We start from the raw sequence: 26,243 nt of genomic DNA, 5'->3' as shown, positions 1-26,243 counted from the left end.
CAGTAAACCTTCGTAAGATCTTCGACAAGATTCTGCATGGTAGATTGGCTAGTAAGTTTAGATCACGTGAGATCCAGGGAAAGCTAGCCAATTGGATACAAAATTGGCTTGATGGTAGAAGAGATAGCAAGAACTGCCGTTGCAGGAGTCAGAGATAACACAGTGAGGAGCTGGAGGAATACAGCAGGCAGGGCAGCATCAGAGGAGCAGGAAAGCTCATGTTTTGGGTTGGGACCCTTCTTCAGAAATCAGACGATGGTAGAAGGTTGCTTTTCTGTCTGTCACAAGGATTGGTGCTGAGTCCATTGTAGTTCATCATTTATATAAATGATCTGGATGAGATCATGCTGTGGTATAGTGGACAGTTAAGGAGGCCGTCTAAAAGTACAATGAGATCTTGATCAGATGGGACAATGGGCCGAGGAGAGGCAGATGGAGTTTAATTAGATAAATGTGGTGTTGCATTTTGGTAAGGCAAACCAGGGCAGGAATTATACACTTAATAGTAGCACCCTGGGGAGTGTTGTCAACAAAGAGACCTAGGGGTGCATGTACATAGTTCCTTGAAAGTGGTGTGGCAATTAGACGGAGTAGTGAAGAAGGCTTTTGGCGCACTTGCCTTCACTGGTCAGATACTGAGCACAGGAGTTGGGACATCATGTTATGGCCTTATAGGACACTGGTGAGGCTGCTTTTAGAGCACTGTGTACAAATATGATTTCCCTGCTATAAAAAGAAAATTGCTAAGCTAGAAAGTGTGCAGAAAAAATTTACAAGGATGTTGCCAGGAATGGAGGGTTTGAGTCCTACAGATAGCATAAGCTGTGTTTCTTATTGATTGTTTATGACCTATATAAATCATAGAAGTGAGACTGCTTGCAGATGACATGAAGGTTGGCTGGATGGTTAACAGTGAGGAAGAAAATCTTGGGTTGCAGGAAGATGTAGCAAGGTTGGTCAGATGGGCAGATCATAGGCAGATGGGTTTAACCTGGCTAAATGTGAGGTGATGAACTTTGCAAGAAACAAAACAAGGGAGTTCTCAATGAATGCTCAGGCATTAGAAGGCTCAGAGGAACAAAGGGATCTGGTGATGCTTGCCTACAAATCGCTGATAGTGGCAGGACAGGTTAATAGAGAGTTGTTAAGAAGACATATGAGACACTTGCTTTTATCAGCTGTGGCATAGATTACATGAGCAGGAAAGTTATGTGGGAGCTGTATGAACCTTTGGTTACTGTATTTAATAGAATTCACAACTGCTGAGATACGTAGTTCGTCTGCGTCCATAATCAGCAAAACCTGGGCAACATTCAGAGTTGGTAAGGAACATTTGCGTGATACATGTGTAAAGTAATCACCCTTCTTCAGTGAGAGTATTTAGCTGTCTGCCCTCGACATTCAATAGCATTTGTGACTAATATTACTGTAGACTTAACTCTACCTTCCTGCTCGATCCCCCTTAAACTTTAAATCTCTTATCACCAAAGAATTTTTCTAACAGCCTTGATTTGATTTCTTCAATGGCCCAACATCCATTGGTCAATAGCAAACAGAATTTCAAACAGTAATGACCCTCTGAGTGAGGTAGGTCACCTTACTTCCTTTGTAAATGGGGAACCTCTCCTTTTTAAGCTATGCCCCGTGTTTGTTGTGATGAAGCCCCCTCAGAATCTTATGTTTCAAAATGATTGCTCATCTTTCTTCTAAGCTCCAGTGAATACGGGTCTTATCTGGGGGAGGCAATGGCCTAGTGGCATTATTGCTGGACTGTTACTCCGAGGCCCAGGTAAAGTTCAAATCTCATCATAGCAGATGGTGGAATGTGAATTATTTTTAAAAATCTGGGATTAAGAATTAATGATGAACTCAATTCATTGTCAGTAGTTGGGAAAAACCCATCTGGTTCACTAATAATTTTTAAGGAAGGAAACTGCCATCCTTAACTGGACTGGCCCACGTGTGACTCCAGACGCACAGAAATGTGGTTGACTCTTAACTGTCCTCTGGGCAAATAGGGATGGAAAATATAAGTGCTGGCCTAGCCAGCGATGCCCTCATTCTGTGAATGATTTTTTTTTAAAAATCCCTGCTTAACATTGGAAGCAGTTCAGAAAGATTTCAATGTAAATATATTTCTCCTGAAGTCGAGTCATGGAGATGTACAGCATGGAAACAGACCCTTCGTCCATGCTGGCCAGATATCCTTAACTAATCTAGTCTCTTTTAGCATTTGGCCCATAGCCCTCTAAACCCTTCCTATTCACATACTCATCCAGATGTCTTTTAAATGTTTTAACTGTACCAGCCTCCATCACTTCCTCTGGCAGTTCATTCCATACAGGCATCAGCCTCTGTGTGAAAAGGTTTCCCTTTAGACCCCTTTTAAAACTTTTCTCTCGCACCTTAAACTCTAAATTTTGGATTCCCCTCCCTGGGGAAAAGATCTCGGCCGCTCACCTTATCCATGCCCCTCATGATTTTATAAACTTCTGTAGGGTCACCCCTCAGCCTCCGACGCTCCAGGGAAAATAGCCCCAGCCTATTCAACCTCTCCCTATAGCTCAAACCCTCCAACCCTGGCAACATCCTTGCAAATAAATGAGCAAAACTGTACAGTACTCAAGTTTGGTCTAATTAATACCCTATTCAGTTTTAGCAAGTTTTCCCAATTTTATATCTAAACCACTTTAGATAGAAGGCCATAGAACCCTTTTTGAAATTGTATACTAATAATATGCAGCATTTTACTCTTCCATGGTCACAGATCCAGTAAACCGAATAAGTTACAAAGTGGGTATTAAAAAAAGAGATCGTGGGAACTGCAGATGCTGGAGAATTTGAGATAACAAAGTGTAGAACTGGATGAACACAGCAGGCCAAGCAGCATCTTAGGAGCACCTAAGATGCTGCTTGGCTTGCTGTATTTATCTAGCTCCCCACTTTATTAAAAAAAGAGAGTGGGTTAATGATATTTGATTGCATGGTGGTAATTGTCTTTGACATTGAAGCTGACCCCTGGGTTTGACTTTTTTTTTAAAAGACCTGGTATCTCGAGGGGCTGTCACCTACCAGCTGAACTATTCCTGCTGTTACAACACACTGTTGCTGGATGAGGAGCGGGGCAAATTATTTGTGGGATCGAAGAATTACCTCATCGCTCTGAACTTAGAAAACATCAGCAAACATGACAAGAAGGTGAGTAATGCTCAGATATGGACTGCATATCCGGCAGGTCTGAGGGCTTAACTACCCAAGAAGCTGACCTACACAGGGACGCTGATTAATGAGTTAAAAGATTCACGTTCCAATTACGGAAGTGAAGGAGACAATAAGAATATCCAAGGGTTAGTAAAACACTATTACTTTGTTGGCAGAGTAACTGGAAAGCTTGGGTTCAGTTCCTGGGAATGCTCTGCTTGACCAAACCATCAATTTCCTCCACAACCTTTTTATTTCTCAGCCCGCCTCGTTTGAATCCACTTTCCAGTCTAGTTGGGAGTTTACATTGTTGGCTGCCTGGCTCCACAGAAAGAACTTGAAGTGGGTTACATGACCATTTCTTCAGTACATTGCTCAGGGGCTCACATCAGTGGAGGTACTTCTAGACTCGGCTGTCGTCTTCTACAGCTAACAGCTCCTGTTCACCAATAGGAATGGGAAGAATGCGGATTTTTGGTTTCGGGAACATGAGAACACGACTGAAAATATTTTGAAAACTTTTATGGGTTTTATTATAACCATGACAGGATGTCAATTTAATGAACCAACTGAAAGGTGGTTCTCTCTCTTTCTCTTTCTTTTTCTCTCTTTCTCTCTCTTCTCTTTTTCTCTTTCTCTCTCCTTTTTATTTCTTTCTTTCTATCTTTCTTTCTCTGTCTCTTTTTCTCTTTCTTTCTTTCTTTCTCTGTCTCCTTCTCCCTGGTTCTCTCTTTGTCTCTCGCTCTCTGGTCCTCTTTTTCTCTCGCTTCCCTCTTTCTCTTTACAATGCTCTGAAGTGAGAGTCTGGATGCATTATGAAGTGGAGCTTAAATCCCTACCTTTCTGACAGGGAGCTGAAAGCAGCTACATTGGGACATACAGACCCCTTAGCCAGGGTAGTGCTGACTAGCTTCCCAGCCTTGCTGACCATTATTGCACTCACTGGGGTTTCTTGGACAAGGGTGGGAGCAGGACCCAGGAGGTAATCTCCTGCCCCTCTACCCTGAACGAGATAAACCCACCTCTACAAAACAGACTAAGCTTGGAGACATGAGTGGAGATGAGACATTGATTGGAGGACCCACTCTGTGAGCTGAATTCTTCACCTAGTGATACAGGGGGACTTTTCTGGTTTCTGATCTCCCCTGGAGTGAGGGTGGGTGGCTGGACCAGTCATTCAATGTGATTTTTCTTACGACGACACTCCTTAGCTCACCTAGAGGTAGGTTGGCTACCCAATGAAGATTCTAAAAACTGGACGGACAGTGAGGAACGTCTTAGTTTGAAAGGAACAGCACGGTATCAATGAAACAAAGTGTGTCTCTGTGTGCACATGTCTGTGTGTTACAGTGCACATCTGTATGTGCGTGTGTCCTCCGATACCCAGGTAAATGGGAAGCAGTGATATTTCACCCCAAAATGCTGCCACCCCTTCTCCAATCAGCAAACTGGGCAGGGGGCTACCTCCAATCGGCCAAACTGGCCTCCATGAACCTGGATCAGAAATGTCCCGGGGACTGATGCAGGAACAGGGGCCTGGAACAGTCCCTGGCAAACCCTGCTACTGGCAAGGCCCTGCAAATCTAGGCCAAAGTCTGGAATGCCCACACCACGTGAAAAAACTTCTTTAAAAGGCCGTGTTCCTTCCATAGCAGATCATTGCCGAACCTTTATGGGATCATGGTGTTCTTTTAGTCCAAAGTGACAGCCAAAAGAATTGTGTTGTTACAAGCAACAGACCCTGATTGCAATGAATTAACACATTAGCTGCATTTTTTTGGTTCAGAACTATGTGATGCTGGTGGAATTGGTGAGAGGCAGGGAGGAGGGGCGGGGAAGGCAGATTTAAATAACCCCTAATGATTGGTGCTGTCCTTCCTCCCCCACACACAGTGACCGGATTCCCATTTCTCCTCCCATGTGATTCCCATGTGGAATATCATGTAACCAGCTGAAACAACTCTGCATTTCACTGATATCTTTCTCTGCTTAATGGTTGGGGCGTGGCTCAGGCCCTTGTTTTTCAGGCAGCTGCTGAATCTGATAAATGAGGATGCATTCCACTGCTAATTAAAGTGAAGTTGATGGGCTACAGTGAGTACATTCGTTGAAAACATCCTACATTAGGTTGGCATGCAGCTTAGCTGATGTCTGAGCTGGTACCAGGAAGCACTTTAACACACTCTGTGTTGAATTTAAACCTCTCCCTTCCTCCTTCACTGTCTCTTTTGTCTAACTTTACCCTGCTGGTCTGTCCCACCATATCTTATTTTTGTTTTGGTCTCTTGCTGGCTCTCGCTCTCGCTCTCTCTCCTGTGCAACCTACCCTTCTGCTGTGTTTTCTGTCCCACCTTGGGATGGTACTAGGTGACTCAGCAGTTAGTATTACTGCCTCATAGCGCCAGGGAACCTGGCTTTGATTCCAGCCTCGGGTGACTGTCTGTGTGGAGTTTACACATTCTCCCTGTGTCTGCGTGGGATTCCTCCCATGGCCCAAAGATGTGCAGGTTAGGTGGCTTGACCATGCTAAATGCAGGGTTGTGGGATTGGGGGCAGGGGGAGAGCTGTGACAGTGCTAACTACTGAGCCACTGTGCTGTATATGGTGAAATGTGAAATAATTTCCTATTAAAATCTAGAATTTAAAAAGCTAGTCTAGTGGTGATCTTCTAACCATTGTTGATTGCTGTAAAAACCCATCTGGTTCATTTATGCCCATTAGGAAAGAAAATCTGCCATCCTTACCTGGTCTGGCTGACACACGTCTTCAGACCCAGAGCAATGTGGTTCACTCCAAACTGCCCACTGGGCAATTAGGGATGGCTAAAAGATGTGATCTCCTATTACAGAGATCAGTATTTGGAAAATAGTTTGTCAAGAGTTTGTTCGAACTCCTGAGTGTCAGACAATAGTCAGTCTCCACTAGGGGCAGCACGATCAGAATAAAGACATTACAGTGAGGGGAGCAGTCACTCAGCTGTGCACGATTAAAAACCTGAATCCTAAACCTCATAGCTGCCTAGGTCCCAAGGACTTTTTGCCAGCAGAACAGTAAAGACAGATCAAAGTAGTATCAGTGGTATGTAAGACAATAATGGACAGTTGTGGATTACAGAGGATAAAGCAACAGCAATTCAGGCCATGCAATAATATTGATAGTCCACTTGTCCCTCTTTCCTTATCTAAACCCACCATTACAACCCTCTTTGCTCTTTTTCCTTATCTGTTTGTCTAACTTCCATAGAGTCATCCAGCATGGAAACAGACCCTTCAGACAACCAGTCCATGCTGACTGTAATCCTTTATTTTCATTCATGGGATAAGGGCATTGCTGGCTAGGCAGCATTTATTGCCCATCCCTAATTGCCCATAGGGCAGTTAAGAGTCAACCACATCGCTGTGGGCCTGGAGTCACATGTAGGCCAGTCCAGTTAAGGATAGCGGTTTCCTTCCCTAAAGGACGTTAGTGAGCCAGATGGGTTTTTCCAACAATTGACTCCAGGTCATCATTTGATTCTTGATTCCAGATATTTTTTGAATTCAAATTCCACCATCTGCCATTGGCTGGATTCGAACCTGTGTTCCCAGAATGTCATCTGGGTCTCTGGATTAACAGTCCAGCGATAAAGAATTGCAAACTGAGCTAGTCCCACCTGCCTGCTCCTGTACCATATCCCTCCAAACCTTTCCTATTCATATACTTAACCAAATGTCTTTTAAATGTTGCAATTGTGCCCTCAAGCAGCACTTTAATATACTAAAACTGTTCCCTTCATTACCTTCCTAGTGAGTGTGCCATTCTTGCCACTTTCTGAGTGAAGTGGTTTTCATTTCGGAATTTCCTGTTGGATTTCTTGGTGACTCTCGTATATTGATGGCTTTTGGCTATGCTTTTCCAAACAAGAGGTAGCATTCCCTTCATATCTATTTGAAAACAAACTTCTGTCATTTCAAAGAAATCTACTAGGTCACCCTCAATCTGCATTTTTTTAAAGAGATAATTCCTTCAATCTTCTGAATGTTTTATTGGAGGAAACAGCAGGCGAAATGAGCAAATATTTTGCTTCTGTCTTTGCTATAGAGTGTACTAGTTGTAAATTGAAAAGTGGATACGAGGAGGAACTTGGTGAAATTGCAGTCACCAGGGAAGCAGGTGGATGGTACTGTAAGCTGACAAGTCCCTATCTCCTGATATGTTTCATTCTCGGGTGTTAAAAGGGGTTGCTAGTGAGGTTATAGATGCATTGGCCATAAATATCTAAAGTATGTTAGATTCTGGACTCCATCAGTTTGGAAAGTCACAAAAATAACTCTATCCAAGAAGGGGGTGAGGCAGAAAGCCGGAAGCTATTGGCCAGTGAGTTTGATATCCGTCATGGGAAAGATGTTAGAGTTGTGAATTGAAGAATTTACAGCTCAGCACTTGGGAACACCTAAGGTGGTCAGGAAGAGACAGGATTTCGTTTTTGCAAAGTCATACTTTTAAACCAATTTATTCGCATTCTATGAAGGAGTAATAGACACTGTGGGGAAAGGGGAGCCCACTGGCAGACTGTACTCAGCTTTCTAGGCATTCCATGTGAAATGTTGCAGTGAAAAGTGAAGGTCTTGTGGTATGGTGGGTAACATTAGCAATAGATACACAATTGGCTGGTTGGCAATGAAATTCAATAAATAGGTCTTTTATTGACTGACAGGATGTGATAGTGGAGCTGATATAGACAAGTGCAGGGCCCTCAGCAATGGATCCAGATGAGAGGAATGAAAGCGCAGTAGCTAGGTTTGTGGATGTTACAAATATAGGTAGGTAAGTTATGCAGAGTGCAGAAGGATATAAATATTTTGAGTAAACAGGCAAAAATCTGGCCGAAGGAGTACAATGTGGGATAATATGAAGCTGTTCATTTTTCTTAAAATAAAATATTATTTAAATATTAGCTGCAGAATTGGAAGACACAGGAGAATCTAGGTGTTCTAGATGTTGATTTGTGGCTAAAGTGAGTGATTAAGAAGACTAATGGAACAGCCGAAGGTTGCAGGAATAGCACCTCATATTTTGCTTGGGAACCCTGCAGCCCAATGGTATCAATGTGGACTTCACAAGCTTCAAAATCTCCCCACCCCTACCGCATTCCAAAACCAGCCCAGCTTGTCCCTGCCTCCCTAACCTGTCCTTCCTCCCACCTCAAGCTCCACCCTCACCGCCTACGTACCAGCCTCATCCTGCCTCCTTGACCTGTCTGTCCTCCCTAGACAGACCTATCTCCACCCTAACTCCCCACCTACACTCACCTTTACTGGCTTCATCCCCACCTCTTTGAACTGTCTGTCTCCTCTCCACCTATCTCAGAGGGTTGTGTGACTTAGCAACTCTGCAGCATAGAAAGGTGCTGGAGGCAGTGTCATTAAATATCGTAAAGGTAACAGTACATAAATTCTTGTTGGACAAGTGAAATAAAGATCATTAGGTGAAGATGGGAAGGTGATACTCAAAACGCAAAGAGGTCAGCTGTGACCTCACTGAATGTTCGAACAAGTTGGTGGGGCCAAAAGGTCTGCTTCTGCTTGCTGATACACATTTTGGTAAATGTTGGCTCATTCAAGATTGAGTCATTTGATGGGCAGTGTGCCAAATCAGAGGCCGTGGAGGGATTTGCTGTCTGGGCAGCATTTATTGCCCATCCCTAATTGCCCAGAGGGTGGCCGAGAGCCAACCACATTGCTGTGGTCCTGGAGTCACATCTAGGCCAGACCAGGTAATGCTGGCAGCTTCCCTCCCTAAAGGACATTGGTGAATCAGATGGGTTTTCCCCCACAATCGACTTGTGGTCATCATTAGATTCTTAATTCCAGATATTTTTATTGAATTCACATTCCACCATCTGCCGTGGCAGGATTCAAACTCAGATCCCCAGAATGTTATCTAGGTCTCTGGATTAACAGTCCAGTTATAATTCCACTAGGCCATTGCCTCCCTTGTGAATGCTTTACTGCAGAAGGCAGTAGAGGCTGACTCATTAAGTTAGTTTGAGGCTGAGAGATTATTAATCGGTAAGGGATTCCAGGCTTATGGGGAAAAGGCAGGAAAGTGACGCTGAGGATTATCAGATCAGCCATGATCTCATTCAAAAACAGTGCAGAATCGATGGACTGAATGGCCTATTCTGCCTTTACATCTTATGGTTCAACCTTCAGAGCTATTGCCCGCAGGACATGTGACTGTGAAAAGCCTCAAGGGAGGGGTTGGAGGAAGTAATTTTATTTATTGCCAAAAGTTCGTTCTATCATTCACTGAGTTAGTTGTCCAGATGGCTTCTCTCATTGACTCTGACATCATGTATTTTGACAGAAAATAATAAGATTAGTGCACGCTCTCTGAAAGCAAATTTGTTGCCAATTTCAATTTTGAGCCAGTAATTATTGTGAGAAATTTGTAGCCTTGCTGGTAGGCATTTCAATGATGCATTTTCTCAGCACTGCACCGATGTAGATGTTCAGGGAATTAATGTAGTCCCTTGGGTTTCTTATGTAATTTTGTTTAGTATGCTTCAATTCCCAGCTAACTGAAGTGACTGATGAACCTGGCTGAACGGATTTAGCTATGTTTTCTGAAACAAGACATGACTAGTTTGGCAGCTGTCTCACCTCTGAGTTAGCTATGTCATGGATGCAAATTCTAGTCCAGGTAACTTCAAAATGTAATCCCAGGCTCATAACCCAGTCCTGGATCTGAGGGACATGTCTTTCAGGAGATATTTCAAACTGAAGCCCCCTTTTCTCTCTCCATTGAGCTTACAACATCCCTGGGCTTTGTTCAATTAAAAAAAAAGCAGTGGTGTCATCTATGGTGAATATTCATCCCACAACTGAACAGATTCTCAGGCTCATTATCAAATTAGGGTGGCACGGTGGCTCAGTGGTTAGCACTGCAGCCTCACAGCACCAGGGACCCAGGTTTGATTCCGGCCTTGGGTGTCTGTCTGTCTGTGTGGAGTTTGCACATTGTCCCTGTATCTGTGTGGGTTTCCTCCAGGTGCTCCGGTTTCCTCCTGCAGTCCAAAGATGTGCAGGTTAGGTGGATTGGCCATGCTAAATTGCCCGTAGTGTTCAGGATGTGTAGCTTAGGTGGGTTATAGGGGGAATGGGTCTGAGTGGGATGCTCTGAGGTTCGCTGAGGACTAGTTGGGCTGAAGGTCCTGTTTTCACACTTAGAGTTCTAATTCTAATTGACTGTTTGCAGGAAGTTGCTCTCCTCTCATTGGCTGCTGTGCTTTACCAAGTAACCTTAATAAGCATACCTCAGTGATCACAAAGCTCCTCGGACTTGGGATGCCCTAAGATTGTGAAAAGTGCTACATAATTGCAAGTCGTTTCTTTCTTTCGACACCCCTGAAGTGATAGAAGATCTTTTGTTGGTCATAAAATTATTCCCAAGAATCCCTAAAGTGTGGGAGCAGACCAGTCAGCCCATTGAGTCCCATTGACCCCTCTGGGGAACATCCTACCCAGACCCACCCCCTTCCCTATATTTTCCCATGGCTAATCCACCCTAACCTGCACATCTTTGGACTGTGGGAGGAGACCGGAGCACCCAGAGGAAACCCCCACATTCACAGGGAGAATGTGCAAACCCCATGTTGACAGTCACATGAAGCTGGAATTGGACTGTAGTCCCTAGCATTGAGGCAGCGATGCTAACCACTGAGCCTCAGTGGTCCTTTATGAAAAACAGCCTCAGTGTAGATATTCCCCATTTGCCAGGGAGGAGCTCCTGGTTCTTTCAACAGGGCCCTGCTTATAAAAGGTCACATTCATTGTACAGGGTGAGAGCTGATCTGTCTGTTGCAGGTAAATGGAGGATTACTGCTCGGTCGACTTGATTACAGAATGATGAGGCTGTCATATATTTATCTCCAGTCTAGGTATCTAAGGGGCTGAAGGGCCTTCTCTTATCCCTAATATGACTGCCTGATTAATAAAGTATAGAAACATTGAAAAGATTTATCCCATAATCTTAGACTCGGACCCCTGGTTTTGGACTCCCCAGTCATCGGGAACATCCTTTCTGCATCTACCTTGTTAGAATTTTATAGTTTCTACGAGAATCTCCCAATACATTCTTCTGAATCTAATCCTGACCGATTCAGTCTCTCCCGTGTAGTTATGTGGGTCATTGCCAGGAACCATGCAGTTCCAGTTACTCCAATTTCTGTGCTGTGCACGTTGCTGACGAGTCTTTTTAACACAGTGCAGTGGCAGATTGAATCTGCATGTGAGGGGACACTTCAGGAACGAAAGGGTTAACCTTTCTGCCACCTGCGTGTTTCTGTAATTCTGAAAGGTTAGCTTTCATTGCGTAGGTAACTGATGTGAGCCCTTTGGCCGTGGAATTCCAGGTAGGGAGGAGGATGCGGTTGGTGTTGACCTGATGGTGCTGTTGCTCCATTCAACTTATTGCAGTTCATTTTCTTACAGATTTACTGGCCAGCCCCTGTGGAATGGAGAGAAGAGTGTAACTGGGCAGGCAAGGATTTACATGTGAGTACAATCACTTCTGATTACCTTCACAGTCTCCACCCGATTGACAGTTGGCGATGACTGTGAACTGGAAGTGGCGGTGGGGTGGTCTCTTGTGTCCAGCTTGGAAATGATGCCTCCCCTTTCAACTGATCTGACATCCTTCACCTTCACTTTCTTGCCTTTTCCCCAAAAACCTTGGTTCCTCGACTGATCAGGAATCTATCTATCTCGGCCTTAAATATGCACAAGGACTCTGCCGCCATAGCTCTCTGTGGCAAGGAGTTCCAAAGACACTTAACCCTGTGAGGGGAGAAATTCCTCCTCATCTCAGTCTTAAAGTGGTGCCTCTTTATTTTGAGGCTATGCCCTCTGATCCTAAACTCTTCCCATGAGAGGAAACTGCCTCTCAACATTTACCCACCCTTTAAGAATCCTATATGTTTCAATGAGATCACCTCTCATTCTTTTAAGCCCTAATGATCAGAGTGCCAGCCTGCTTAGTCTTGTCTCATAAAATAATCCCTCCATAATGTTGATTGTCTCAGTGAACCTTCTCAAAACTACCTCCAAAGCAGTGTTTCTTTTTTGAGTAAGGAGCTCAAAATTCCTCAGTTCTCCAGATGTGGTCTCACCAGCACCCTGCACAGTTGCCGTGAGACCTCCCTGCTCTTATGCTCCAATGCCCTCGAAATAAGGGCCACCATTCCTTCTTACCTGCTACCCCCGTGTGCTAGCTGCTTGTGTTTCATGCACAAGCAGACCCCGATCCCTTTGAGTTGCAGCTTTTTGTAGTTTTTCTCCATTTAAGTATTATTCTATTGTTTTGCTCTCCCTTCCAAGTTGATAAACGTGCACATTTTCCCACATAATGCTCCACTTGCTAACTTTGCGCCCACTTACTTAAAGCCTCACTGTCTTTCTGTAAATTGTTGCATCCCTCTTGCAACCTGCAGTGTGTGCGTCAGTAGCCTATGTTAATAAGCAGAATATAGGTCAGCTGTTTCTGAAAGCAAAAACACGAAAACAGGATTCAGCCACTGTGGAAGAAAAGAACATTACAGAACTAAAGGATGGAGTTCACGGTCTGAAGTTGTTGATCTGCCTGTTGAGTTTGGGTGGTTGTAAAGCACCGAAGGTGAAAAACGAGGTGCTGTTTGTCCAACTTGTGTTAGGCAGCACTGGAACACTGCAGCAGACCCAGGAAAGAAAGTGAGTGTGAAAGCAGGATGTATTAACATGGCAGGTGGTTGGAAGTGGGTTGAGGCTGGTGGACTGAGCAGATGTGTTCCGTGAAGTGGTCACTCTGTCAGTGTTTGGCATCCTCAGTGAAGAGGAACCCACCTCCATTTGTGAGCGGTGTAAACGAAAGACAAGATTGAAGGATATTGCAAGTAAATCGCGGCTTCACCTGGAAGAGTGTTTGGGATTTTGAGGAGGAAAGAGGGTTAATAGATAAAGCCACCGCAGTCCCGGTGGGCTGCTCTCTCATTGGAGAGACCCAGCTAGTGGTGAGTTTAACCAGAGGATCACCAGAGCTCCAGCAAGGTGTGAGATTGGGAAGGTAGGACCATCATGGTAACCTCAGCCAGTGTGGGAATTGAACCCATACTGTTGGTGTCATCCAACTAACTAATTTTATGAATTGCATGGGAAGCTAACATTGGCGGGAGATGAGGTGTTGGGGGTGGTATTAGATCGAAGAGTCAGATTTGGAGGCAAATCTTAAAGGAGAGAGTTTCAGAAAGGTGTAAGGAGAGAATTCCAAAGCTTAGTGCCTGAACAGCTGAAGACCTGGCTGCTAATGGTGAAGTGATCAATAATGCGATTGTGCTTAGGATTGACAACCTTGACTAAATGAATTTCTCGAAGTTTTGTTGCCTGTTTCACCTACAATGACCTCCAGTTCAAACAGCCATGTTTTTTAACAATGTACAATAGTGACAACCTAAAATGTGTTCAAGAACAATGAAAGAAACTACCAGTGAATTATTTAATGCACCAATGATTTTTCTCCTGGATAGCCTGTAGCAGCCCTGAGTTTAATGTTTAATTCCTGGAAACTCCAGGTCAACGCTGGAAGGTTGGCAAGGCCAATGGCGAGAGGCTGGAATTGGAGGAGTGCAGAGATTGGGAAGCGGAAGGGGTTGGAGGAGTTTACAGAAGCAGAAAGGGGAAATGTAGAATCAGTGATGAGAATTCAAAATGCTAATGGAAAGGACATGCAAATTGAGGAAGAATGTTAAACTTTGGAAGTTGTTGATTGGAGGAGAGAGGGAAAATTGATGGGTGGATCTATGAACTGCCACAGCTTTAGCCTTGTGAAAGGAGGATGAGGTGTGACAAACCTCAACGGTGAGATGCAGAAAGGAGTAAAAGTACATGAGGTGTGTTTAGTGATTGTAATGAGGTCAGCCATGTGGACCTCACAGAATGAGTTTGCTGCTTGGGGCTATTAACTGGGTCCAATCAGGGAGTGCTAGCTGACAGATATAAACAGGAGTGTCTGGGGTTCTGTTCAGTCTGAGAGCTGGCTCTGAAGGAGCTGCATCAGTGTCATGGTCTCTCCATGTGTAAATAAAGGGTGATATGGTGACAGGATACTGGAGCGATTTCAGTAATGTTTGCATTTTGAAGAAACAAGAATAAAGCTCAGAAAATCATCGACATGCACCAAGAGGCACTGTGAGGCAAGAGGGACTGTTTAAAAGTGGGAGACTTGACAAACAGGACGGGGGGCTGTATTTAACAGAGCCCAAGTTTCTGATGACAAAAAGCTTTTTCTTATAACTCACAGAACAGGAGTGGGCCATTTGGCCTCTTCAGGCAGCTATACCATACACTAAAATTGCCACTCCTCTGATTGTGGCCTCAACTCCATATTCTTATCTCCAAGATCCTTTGATTCCCTTGTTAGTCAAGAATTTACTCCTGCTTAAAAATATTCAAATGACTCCACCTCTATTGTTCTCTGAGGAAGGTAGTTCCAAAGTCCCACTGAGAGATGACATTTTATAGAACCCCTACTGTGGAAAGAAGCCATTTGGCCCATTGTGTCCATGGTAACCCTTCAAAGAGCATCCCACCCAAAAACAGCCCCCTACTCTATCCCTGTAACCCCATGTTTACAATGGCTAATTTGCTTAGCCTGTATAATACAGACAATTTACAATTGCCAGTCAACCTACTCTTCAAGTCTTTGGACTGTGGGAGGAAACCGGAGCACCCAGAACAAACCCGTGTAGACACGGGGAGAGCGACCAAATTCTACACAGTCAGCGAAGGCTGGAATTGAATTGAATTAGCTTTTTTGTCACATTTACTGACAGAGCACAGTGAAAAGTTTACAAGTCACCACTTACAGCATCACCTTAGGTACAAAGACACCTAGTACGGAATCTCGGTACAAAGCAGAAAAATAAAGGAAAGCAAAGTTTAAAAGTGTTAAACATTACAGAAGTCGAGAAAAAAGAGCCACAGTTGACAGTTCAAGACCACGGACCGTAAAGCCCTGGCCATACTGGGCTCACACTCCTCATACGGGCTTGAATGCCCCTGTTCCAGGCTCAATTTTTCTCCCACAGCCGCCCCGGGCTGTCTGCCTGCTCCAGGCTCTCGCCGTGTTTGGGATGACCACCGTTGACACTGGCGAACCCCTGTTGCAGCCATGTTGGAACTGCCGTCCCTGTGCAGGCTCAACCTCTTCCGCACTCCAAAAACTTTGCCCCTTTATATAAGGTGTGTAGATTAAATTAAGAAAAAAATGTAGTAAGACAGTCAAAGAAAGTGAAAGTAAGAGCAGATGAGCCCCGTACTGCTCCTCAGCCGCCATCTTGAACCCTGTGAGGCAGCAGTGCTAATCACTGAGCCACCCTATCCATCACAAATGTGACATTTTTCTTTTCAAAACTGTCTTTCTTCATTCTAGTCTCTCCCAGCATCCACTGTGCTAAGTTCACTCAGGACCTTGTATGCCTTTAATGAGATAAAATCGTGCCTGCTCCTATTGCATGAGGTGGATGTCAGAAAAGACGGGGTTTGATTCGAAAAGAGAGAGTCATGAGCCTGACAAGTGAGAAATATGGCGCCTCTTGTGGCTGAATGAATGGTGAGTTGGTGGGGAGGGGATAGGCTTGCAGGATGAGTGATAGAGGGTTGGTTTGAGACTGAGGAGGGGAGGCGCAGTGGGGATCAGAGGGCATGAGAAATTCATTCACCTCAAGAAGCTGACGAGCCCAGTCAAAGCTGGAAAATAATCTGGGCCCTGGGTCTTTTCAGGTATAATTATAGCCTCTCTTTATACCTGGAAAAACTTGTCAAATCTCAGTCAATTTATGAATTTTTTTAAAGGGTGGATTGGGCCAGAGATGTTAGAAGGCTGGAATATTTCCCATCTGCTGCCTCCCTGTATTCAAGCCAACTGCCATCAGCAGTCTGCTCTCCGCACTTTGAATTCAATCAGACTCGGATTCTGAACAGATCAGGTGAGCTGTGTCTGTGTTGTTGAGGTTCACAGCTTGAGACTTCTCACGCCACAAAGGCAAGATGCCGAAACTTCATACACACACTCGTGGCTGAAACTGGAATGGCTGTTCTAAGTAGTTCTGCTAGGAAGAGTACAACTTGCATTCACGTAGCACCTTTTCATGACCGCAGGATATCCCAGCATGCTTCACCGCCAATAAAAGCACGCTTGAAGCATTGTCTCCTGTGGCAATTTTAGGAAGATAACTGACAATTTTCAGACTGCAAGCCCGCATCAACAACAACATGATAATGAACACATCATCTGGTTTGGATGATGTTGGACAAGAAATAAATCTTAGCATGGACAATGTCGAAAGCTCTTGCGTTTCTTCACAGTAGCCCCATGGGATCATTCTGTGTTTTAATTTCAGATGCCTGGATCCTCAGTGTGGAATTCTCTCCTTAAGCCTCTCCACCTCCCATTTTTTTTGATCTACGTTTCGCTAAGCTGTCTTAATATTGCTTTTGGAACTTGAATCCATACATTGTCTTCTTATGAAATGCCTTGGAGCACTTCAAGGTGTTATATTGATGTGTGATGTTGTTGCTGATGACCAGCTGAATAAGTGATAGCCGAAACCTCTGGGACTTGGGCTGGGCTGGCAAAGTGTATGTGCAAATCAATTTTCATAGCACCTTAGGTATTGCTCTTTAGAGCAGAACTCTATCACTGGTAGATAGAAGTAAAGTTAACGTTTCTGAGGGTGTGCTGTTGACTGCATGTCAATTTCATTCTGCCCGTGCCTGCTCGAGGTTTTCAGTCAATTGGGTCCCAATAAATGTGGTCTCTTTTTTTTTGGCTTAGCACCACTACTAATGAGTAGGGAAGCTATTGGATTTGCAATCAGAACTACAGTCGGTTCATCAATCTCCTTTCCACAAGAATGGAAACTGCTCTTGATCAGTTTCGGCCTACTCTAGTTCATACTGCCAGATTGTCTCGTGACGCTCTCTAAATCGTGTCTCGTGCCAAGGCGTCAAGTGATAGCCTCAATGTTTCTTAAAATTTCAAGCGGTCGACATCATCAGCAGTAAAAGCAAAACACTGCAGATGCTGGGAATCTGAAACAAGCACAGAGAATTCTGGAGAAACTCAGCAGCATCTTTGCAAAGAGATGTAAAGTTAATGCTTCGTCTCCATGACCGCTTCAGAAGAAGATTTGAAACATTAATTCATCACCAACAGACCGGGAAATCAATGGATTTCACTGGACTTGTAAAGGAGCTCCACCGTTGCTTGGTTTGCTACGAAATGAGGCACTATGACATTAGGATAAACTTAGATATGCAATAGTGTTATTCAATCTCGGTGTATATTCAACTAGAAATACACAGTGAAAGGGACGTAACATATTTTACTTGTTCAGGCTTATGTGTGACTCCAGTCATAATCTGCGTGGTTAACTTTTATGTCTTCTGAACTTGTTCACTGATCCAATAGACCCATTGAAAGAAGGTTTATAATGTATAACTTCTTACTGTATTTTGTATGCTTTACACTGTATTATAATTACTGCAATGTTTAGCTTTTAACTTTGCTCTTTCTTTCTGTTTTGATCTTACGAATCTGTATCTTGGTAGGTGTACTGAAGGTGGTGCCCTGTGTGGCATCTTTATACACTCTTCACAGTATTCCTGTACTTATGTACTTCAGTACACATGACAATCAAATCAAATTTATGGTTTAAAAACCTCTACCTTCTCCAATGGGCTACTGACCAGGAGTGCTCTGAAGTTGAGGTCTTGATATCGCCCTCCTCCTGAAATCAAGTCAGCAATTCTGATATACTTGATGGTTTGAAGGGCCACAGGCAGCAGTCATTCTTCTAAGTTATTTATAATAAAACCTTTTGTAACTATAAAGGCTGTATAATGAAGTTGTAGCATTGTAAACTGTGTTTTAAACAGAGGCTCCAAAAGTAGGGGCTGTTATTGTGTCTGTAATGTTTTGAGAATGATGTTACGTGAGCTAACATTGGGCGGTAAGAGTTCCAGATATTCAACAGTGCCTTCTGTCCCACTGTCCTTCCCAACTCCATGTCTCCTTCACCCACACCCAATGTGCCACTCACCAGTGTGGACTGATCTACTGGGCATCCCAACAAAGAGATGCATGGGATATCCAAGGAATATTGGAGTAGGGTGACATTACTCCTGAAAGTGGGTCTGAACAGCCCCATTCCTTCCCAGCTGAAGCCAGAGCTCCGGTTGAAGGGGATGGATGGGAGGGGAGCAGATGAAGTGAACGTTTTCTCTCTCGCATTCCTCAAGCTGCCAATCCTGAGCAATTCCAAAAGTGACATTTCAATTTTTTCTTCAGTTGCGGTCTCTCCACCAGGTTTTCGGTGTCTTCAGAGGGAATAGCCAAGCCATCTGCTCTAAACAGCCAGTGTTGCTTTACAGTGTGACAGAAACGGTTGGAGGTTGATGAGGCAAAACTTTCACCTTCCAAGCTAAGCAGCTCATTGGATTGTCAGTGTGCAGTGCTGCAGAGGGCTTAACCATGGATTTGGACCCATTTACCTTCTCTGGAGTGGGGCATGAACTCACAGCCTTCTGACTGGTGAGCAGACTAACATTGCGATACAGATCATTTGCATACCCTCTCACTGGGCCTTGAATCAAAACTGGTGCTGATCCTGACTGTCATTTCTCACAGACTTGTTTCTGCAAGTTTGACAATTCTTACATAATGTGATCTCTCAAAGTTACAAAGACGTTTAAGACTTAGCCCTGCTGTAACACAATCTCTCGGCTGAGCTTTGCTGAGTAGTGAGAATCACTTGGCACAGTTTAAAACATTCCGACATACACTAATGGCTTGGTGCTGTGGGATCCGCACAGCTGAATGTGGTAACTTCCACACTCTCTCTGCTGCACACCACCTGCTATACATTACACTTGGGATTGTGGTGCTGTGGGACTGGCTTGCAATCCTGCTCAATGACTTCATCCCATCACGGAGCAGGCTCTGTGCTGGGGAGGAACGTGCAACAGATGGCAGCTTGTGGGCATCTGTGTCGAAACAGGGGCACTAGGAGCAGGAGTAGGCCATTCAGCCCTTTGAGCCTGATCTACCATTCAGTATTATCATGGCTGATTCGCATTGTCATACTCTCATACTCCTTGGTGCACTTTAAAGCCAAAAAAAAGTATCAATTTCTTTCCTGAATTTACTCAGTGACATGGCCTCCAGCAGCTTACTGTGTTTGAGAATTCCTCAGGATCACTACTCTTTTGAGTGAAGAAGGTTTTCCTTCTCTCGATTGTAAACGTTCTGGCCCGGATCCTGTGTTTCCCTGCTAGATTCCCTGTCCAGGGGAAAAACTCGCCCTGTACCTAGTCTATCCAGTGGTGCTCGAATTTTTAAATCAGATCCCCTCTCATCCTTCCCAACTCTAGTGAATATAAGCTCAGTTCAATCAACTTCGCCTCATACTGCTATCCCCAGTGTCACTGTAGTGAACCTCTGCTACTCTTCCTCTATAGTAAGTTTATTCTTTCTTGGGTAGAAGAATCAAAACTGCGCACAATACTCCAGGTGTGGTCTCACCAAGGCCCCTGTATGACTAATCGCAGCAAAACATTCCTACTTTTGAACTCAAATCCTCCTGCATCAGAAGGCAATATACCATTTGCCTCTCTCTTCAGGTATTGCAGCCACCTGTTTCCTTTCCTTTTAGTGACTGGTGTGCAAAGACACCCTGATCCCTTTTATACATCCCAACGTATCCAAAGTTGCAGGTTCGGCAGCATCTGTGAAGGAACAAACAGTTCCGAACCCGAAACGTTTTTATCTTCACAGATGTTGCCAGACTTGCTGAGCTTTTCCAGCAACTTTGTTCTTGTTCCTGACCTACAAGCATCTGCAGTTATTTCAGTTTTTATCCCAACATGTCACTGTGTAAGAAATCCTCTTCCTTTCTGCTCAACACACTGATGTCGATCACCTAACATTTAGTCACAATGTACTGCAGTTGCCATGGGTTTGCCCAGCCAATTTGTTTACATTACCCTGAAGCATACTTTTATCCTTCCCTGCAACTTATATCCAGTTTTCCCACTCCCACTCCAATCAATTTGATTTAATTTATTGTAATCCCATGGACCTGAGTACAGTGAAAGCTTTGTTTTGTGAGCAGTACAGGCCGATCATAGCAAACAAGGACGTACAGATCACAGGGTGTTTAGACAGAGTGAGGTACACAGGTTACACTGCCCAGAAGGTGCACAAAGCAAGATCCATATTAGAAGCTTCAACATTATTTGATGTTAGGGACGTCCATGCAGCTGTCTAATAACAGCAGTGAAGAAGCTGTTCTTGAACCTGTCGGTGTCTGTGTTCAAGCTGCTATATCTTCTGCCTGATGGAAGAGGTTAGAGGAGAGTGTTCCTGAATTGGAAAAGTTTCATTCAGTTCTATCATCCAGACCATTTTATATACAGGTATGTCACAATTAGCTTGGCCACATGAGCTGATCTTTGTGGGAACTCATTAGTCACTGCCTGCCACTCGAAACAAGACCGATTGATTTGCATTTTCTGTTTCCTGTCTGTTAGCCGATTCTTGATCCAGGCCAATATATTATCCTCATTTGATGTCCTTCCCTTTTTCCCGCCTACATCTCTTGTGGGACTATATCAGAAACCTTCTGAATAGCCACATACACCATATCCACTGGTTCTCCCTTATATATTCTACCAGTTACCTGGTAGAATTTTAGAAAAAGCCTCAGGAAACAAATTGGGGGAACAGCTGTTTCCCCCACAGTTTCGCACCATGACACATTATTCAATTGTAATTTCTCATTAAAGATTGGCCCCTGGAGAAAGATTAGAGTCATAGTGTTGTACAGTATGGAAACAGACCATTTGGTCCAACTCGTCCATGCCAACCAGATATCCTTGATAAATCTAGTCCCATTTGCCAGCATTTGGACAACATCTCTCCTAAACCTTCCTATTCATATACCCATCCTGATGCCTTTTAACTGTTCTGATGGTACCAATCCCCTCTGCTTCATCTGGCAGCTCATTCAATACACACACCACCCTCTGCATGGAAAAAATCCTTTGGAGTCCTTTTAAATCTTTCCCCTCTCACTTTAAGCCTATGCTGTTTACTTTTGGACTCCCCTGCCTTGGGGAGGAGACCTTGGTTGTTGTTCCCCTCCATGACCCTTACGGTTTATAAACCTCCATAAAGTCAGCCCTCAGCCTCCGATGTGCTCTGGTTTACACAAGTGATTTATTCCACAACAGATGGCAGATGCAGCGTGCTCACTGGAGGCATACAATGTCAAGAAAAGCTCAGGCGGTTTATAAATCAAGCCTTGGAAATGGCATCAAGCCGATCCTCCGCTAGTGTGCCCAGTTTTGTGCTCTTTTCCAGTTTGTTCTGTTTGTAGACTGTGAATCAAAAACTCATCTGACCTGTACGTGCTGCCTCAGCCTTGCTTAAATGAGGATGTCTGATGTCCTGAAATTGAAATGCAAGACACTCTTTGACATTTCCCACTTAAGAGTCCAGATTAAGATTAGGGTAGCAGTAACTGCAGATGCTGGAGTCAGAGATAACACAGTGTGGAGCTGGAGGAACACAGCAGGCCAGGCAGCATCAGAGGGGCAGGAAAGTTGACTTTTTTCAGAAATCAGGGTTCCAACTCTCAATGTCAACTTTCCTGCTTCTCTGATGCTGCCTGGTCTGCCGTGTTCCTCCACATTAAGATTACATTTTTTTTGTCAGTATTTGCTTGCCATCATTGGCCAGATAACTGTGAAGAGATTGGGAACTGAGAAGGCAAAAGGAGTGTTGTTTATCAGGGTTACAAGCAACGCTCATTGAAGTCGAGTGAAAGAGTCTGGTAGGCTTTCGTAATCTAACTTTTGGCAAACTTTCACATTCTCGGCATACGATCTACTCATAGCTCAGCTTGTCACGAGATAACGGCCAACTAACAGAAGGGTTGGAGATGGCTGTACTGCTTGTCATGAGAAGTGTATGGTGCATGTGTAAATTGTGAGGTTAGTGCTGAAATATCTCTCGGTCTTGGCCAGAGAACATTCGGGTGGTGTATTGGCACTTAGCATCTGTGGAGTTCATGTCCGATCATTCTGAATTATTCCAAAGGTTCCTGCGAAACATTGTAAGGGAGAAAAAAAAGTTCATAAAATTTACAGTTATTGTCACATTTCTCCTCTTTACTTCACGCGAGTAACAAGGTGCAAGAATCCACAGGATCTTGCATTGCAGGTGGAGGCCATTTGGCCCACTCAAAGGGCTAGTCCATGGGCCTTCCTCTTTCCTCATGGTCTTCCTGAGTTTTCCTTTTCAAATATATTAGCAATTTCCTTTGCTTCCACTGTCTTTTCAGGCTATTTGCATTCGAGACCAGCTCTGCTGTCCATCCACTGCCTTCTCAGGTTTCCACAGCTGACTGGGAACACCACCTTCATGACATTTTCGATCTCTAATCTAGACAGTTTAGGGCATGTCACCAAAAGCTAAACAGTCCAAGTGGGGCTATTTAAATGGGAACATTCGTTAGGTGTGAACTGGAGGAGCTCAGAGGTTGTGGGGCTGGAGGAGATTCGAGCGATGGTGTCAGCCATGGAAGCATTTGGAAACAGGGGTAAGGATTTTTAAAATGGGCACATTGATGCACCAAAGGGATTGTGGTATGAGTTAAAGTAATTCAGTCAGGAATGAACTCAAGTTGAGGTTGGCTGTGGAAGAGGAGATTTTGCTCAGGAGATACTTGGCATGGTAACATCTAGAGGTGGTAGTCTATGGTTGGCAATTGTGTTCAAAAGTTCATCCTGAGGCCAAAGGAGATGGAAACAGTAGTTGACATTCATCAGCCTCACTCTGTTAGTGCTACGTTGACTGGAAGGACAGGGTGCTGATGAGCCAGTCTCAGTGATTTATTGCAATGATGCCTCACGTGAAGTAAAATGTTTGCAAACGAGCTCCCTTGGAGTGATGTCTGTTTGAATTCACAGTTCCTGAACTTAATCTCCTGGGTTGAATCCAAACCCCAATTACAATAAGGCTGATTTATTTATCTTTGCTTCTTACCAGTCTCTTACCAAAATGCCCTTCCTTGTCTAGCATGGCCTGAACCTGCCTGGCTCACACTGGTGCATTGTGTACAGATGTGGGTGCCAGTTTATGAGAAAGGTACAAATGCACTGGGGGCAGCACAGATGTGGTTGACCCAGAATGGCTCCAGAAATGAGAAACTTGAGCATTTACAGCAGATTAAGGAGGTCGGAGCTGTTCTCCCTGCACAATAGAAGGCTGAGGGGAGGTCTGATTAAGATTTTCAAAATCGTGAGGGGGCTGCACTAGATAGGGAGAGGGTGTTCCCACTCTGAAAGGAAGCAAGAACAACAGGGGTAACACAGTATGGAACTGGAGGAACACAGCCGGCCAGGCAGCATCGGACGAGCAGGAAAGCTGACGTTTCAGGTCAGGACCCTTCTCCAGAAAAGTTCTGAATTTTTCTGAAGAAGGTCCTGACCCAAAATATCAGCTTTCCTGCTCGTCTGATGCTGCCTGGCCTGATGTGCTCCTCCAGCTCCACGCTGTGTTATGTCAGACTCTAGCATCAGCAGTTCTGACTATCTGCAAGAAGAAGAGGGCATTTATTTCGCAAAAGAAGCCAGGAAGACGTGAGAAGGAATTTTTTCACACTGCGGGTTGTTCAGGTGTACAGTGCTTTTCCAGGAATTGTGCTGGAGGCAGATTCCAATTGAGGTTTTGAAGATGATTATTTGGGTGGTAATGTTGCGCAGGGATTACCTTTTATTCACTTGTGTGATGTGGGTGTGGCTGGCTGGGGCAGCGTTTATCGCTTGCCTCATGTTGCCCTTGAGAAAGTGGTGGTGAGCTGCCTTCTTGAAACGCTGCAGTCCACCTGCTGTAGATAGACCAGGGAGGGAATGAACGGCGATAAATGTCCAAATCAGGACAGTGAGTGGCTGGGAAGGGAAAGTATATATGTTGGGAACAAAAACAGAAGTTGCTGGAAGAGCTCAGCAGGTCTGGCAGCATTGTGTGAAGGAGGAAATTGTGCTAACGTTTCGAATCCAGTGACGCTTCCTCAATTCGTGAACATCCCTAGAAGAACATAGGACAGAGAGTTAAGTATTACAGTCCCCTCCCACCCCTATGCTCATTACCAGGGCGTGTTGGTGGCCACTTCAGCCCTTTCTGACCCTACCACGCCTCCACACATGGTGCCCGTAGGTCAGAAGTGCAAGACGCAGAAGTGTGACCATAATTTTCAAAGCAGGCCTTTTGAAGAGATCTTACAATTGAGAACATTCAACATAAATGTGAGAGACAATTTAAATTTGTTTCTTGCTGCCCCGATTCTCCCCTCATGAAGACCTTCTGGACGAAAGCTGAACTTTCTGCCAGAGGCTGAAGACAGAGCTTGCAGCTGCCTTAACCTTTAGTGATTCAGCGGAGAATCCAAAAATACTGACGTTCCTGCTGTGCTATGTCCGCTTATTCTTTCTTTTACTCAAGTCAGCAAGCTTTTGAGAAAGGGTGACCTCATTCCTATCATGCCCTTTCATAACGCTGGCCATCCCAGAGTGCCATACAGCTAATGGAGTGTTGACCATGTTGGAGATATGGCTGTCCTTTGCACACGGCGCGACAGAAGTGGGATATCCACCCAGAAGATTGTTGGAAAATTCTGTGACGCAATTCTGAGGTCAAGCAGGAGACCACCACCGGCTCCTCACCACCATCCCCCACGCTGGTCCCCCAGCCCCCACACACCCCACATCCACCCAGCGTTTGGCCAATATGAATCCTTTAACGATTAGTACATAGAACATTACAGCACAGTACAGGCCCTTCGGCTCTCGATATTGTGCCGACCTGCCATACCAATCTGAAGCCCATCTAACCTACACTATTCCATGTACGTCCATATGCTTGTCAAATGACGACATAAATGTACTTAAAGTTGGCGAATCTACTACCGTTGCAGGCAAAGCGTTCCATACCCTTACTACTCTCTGAGTAAAGAAACTACCTCTGACATCTGTCCTATATCTTTCACCCCTCAATTTAAAGCTATGCCCCCTCATGCTCGCCATCACCATCCTAGGAAAATGGTTCTCCCTATCCACCCTATCTAACCCTCTGATTATTTTATATGTTTCAATTAAGTCACCTCTCAACCTTCTTCTCTCTAACGAAAACAACCTCAAGTCCCTCAGCCTTTCCTCGTAAGACCTTCCCTCCATACCAGGCAACATCCTGGTAAATCTCCTCTGCACCCTTTCCAAAGCTTCCACATCCTTCTTATAATGCAGTGACCAGAACTGTACGCAATACTCCAAGTGCAGCCGCACCAGAGTTTTGTACAGCTGAAGTCACTGAAAACAGATTATCTGGTTGTCATCTGTTACTGCCCATTGGAGCTTGTTGTGCACAGGCTGGCAGCCATGCTTGTTTCTCTCTTCTTTCATGCAATGCTTGGCATCGCAGGTAAGGGCAGCATTTATTGCATGGCCCTGACTGCCCTTAAGCCGAATGGTTTGTTTGGCCAGTTGAAGTGGGCAGTTAAGACCCAACAGTATTGCTGTGGGCCTGGAGTCACGTGGAGGCTGGACCAGGCAGATTTCCTGGACTGCAAAACATTTGTGAGTCAGATGAGTTTTTGCAAAAAAACACTATATTTTTAGAGGATATCAGCTTCGTATTATTCTGGGTTATCAAAGCAATTCAAATTTAGCTGTTGTGCGAAAGATGTGAAAACATGTTCTTAGGCTGTTAGTCTGGACTTCTGGATTAAAGTGATGTCACCACAATATCACCTACCCCACACTGCAACAGTAACAACTTCACAAAAGGTGTTTTGTGAGATGTATGGCACTTTGGAACAGCCTGGGGCTCCATGAGAAGTGCAAGCCTTTCTTTCTAAAAGAGAAGGCAACTGAATGTTGAGTTAAATTTGCACTGATGGTGTCAGGAGA

At 44.5% G+C, this 26,243-nt stretch overlaps 1 protein-coding gene across 10 annotated transcripts in view; it reads left to right on the top strand.

Moving 5' to 3' along the window:
* sema3b (sema domain, immunoglobulin domain (Ig), short basic domain, secreted, (semaphorin) 3B) overlaps window positions 1–26,243 on the top strand; it is a 414,455-nt gene that overhangs the window by 297,635 nt on the left and 90,577 nt on the right. For all 10 annotated transcript variants that reach the window (XM_048547716.2, XM_059649747.1, XM_059649746.1 and 7 more), the window contains 2 exons: window positions 3,044–3,198; window positions 11,676–11,738. In XM_048547716.2, the coding sequence (XP_048403673.1) occupies window positions 3,044–3,198; window positions 11,676–11,738 (218 nt within the window). The remainder of the gene's footprint in view (window positions 1–3,043; window positions 3,199–11,675; window positions 11,739–26,243) is intronic.

This window comes from Stegostoma tigrinum, chromosome 11 (assembly GCF_030684315.1).
Source record: "Stegostoma tigrinum isolate sSteTig4 chromosome 11, sSteTig4.hap1, whole genome shotgun sequence".
NCBI classification, from domain to species: domain Eukaryota; kingdom Metazoa; phylum Chordata; class Chondrichthyes; order Orectolobiformes; family Stegostomatidae; genus Stegostoma; species Stegostoma tigrinum.
Note: the sequence above shows the minus strand (reverse complement) of the source record. Positions and strands in the feature narration are given on the sequence as shown.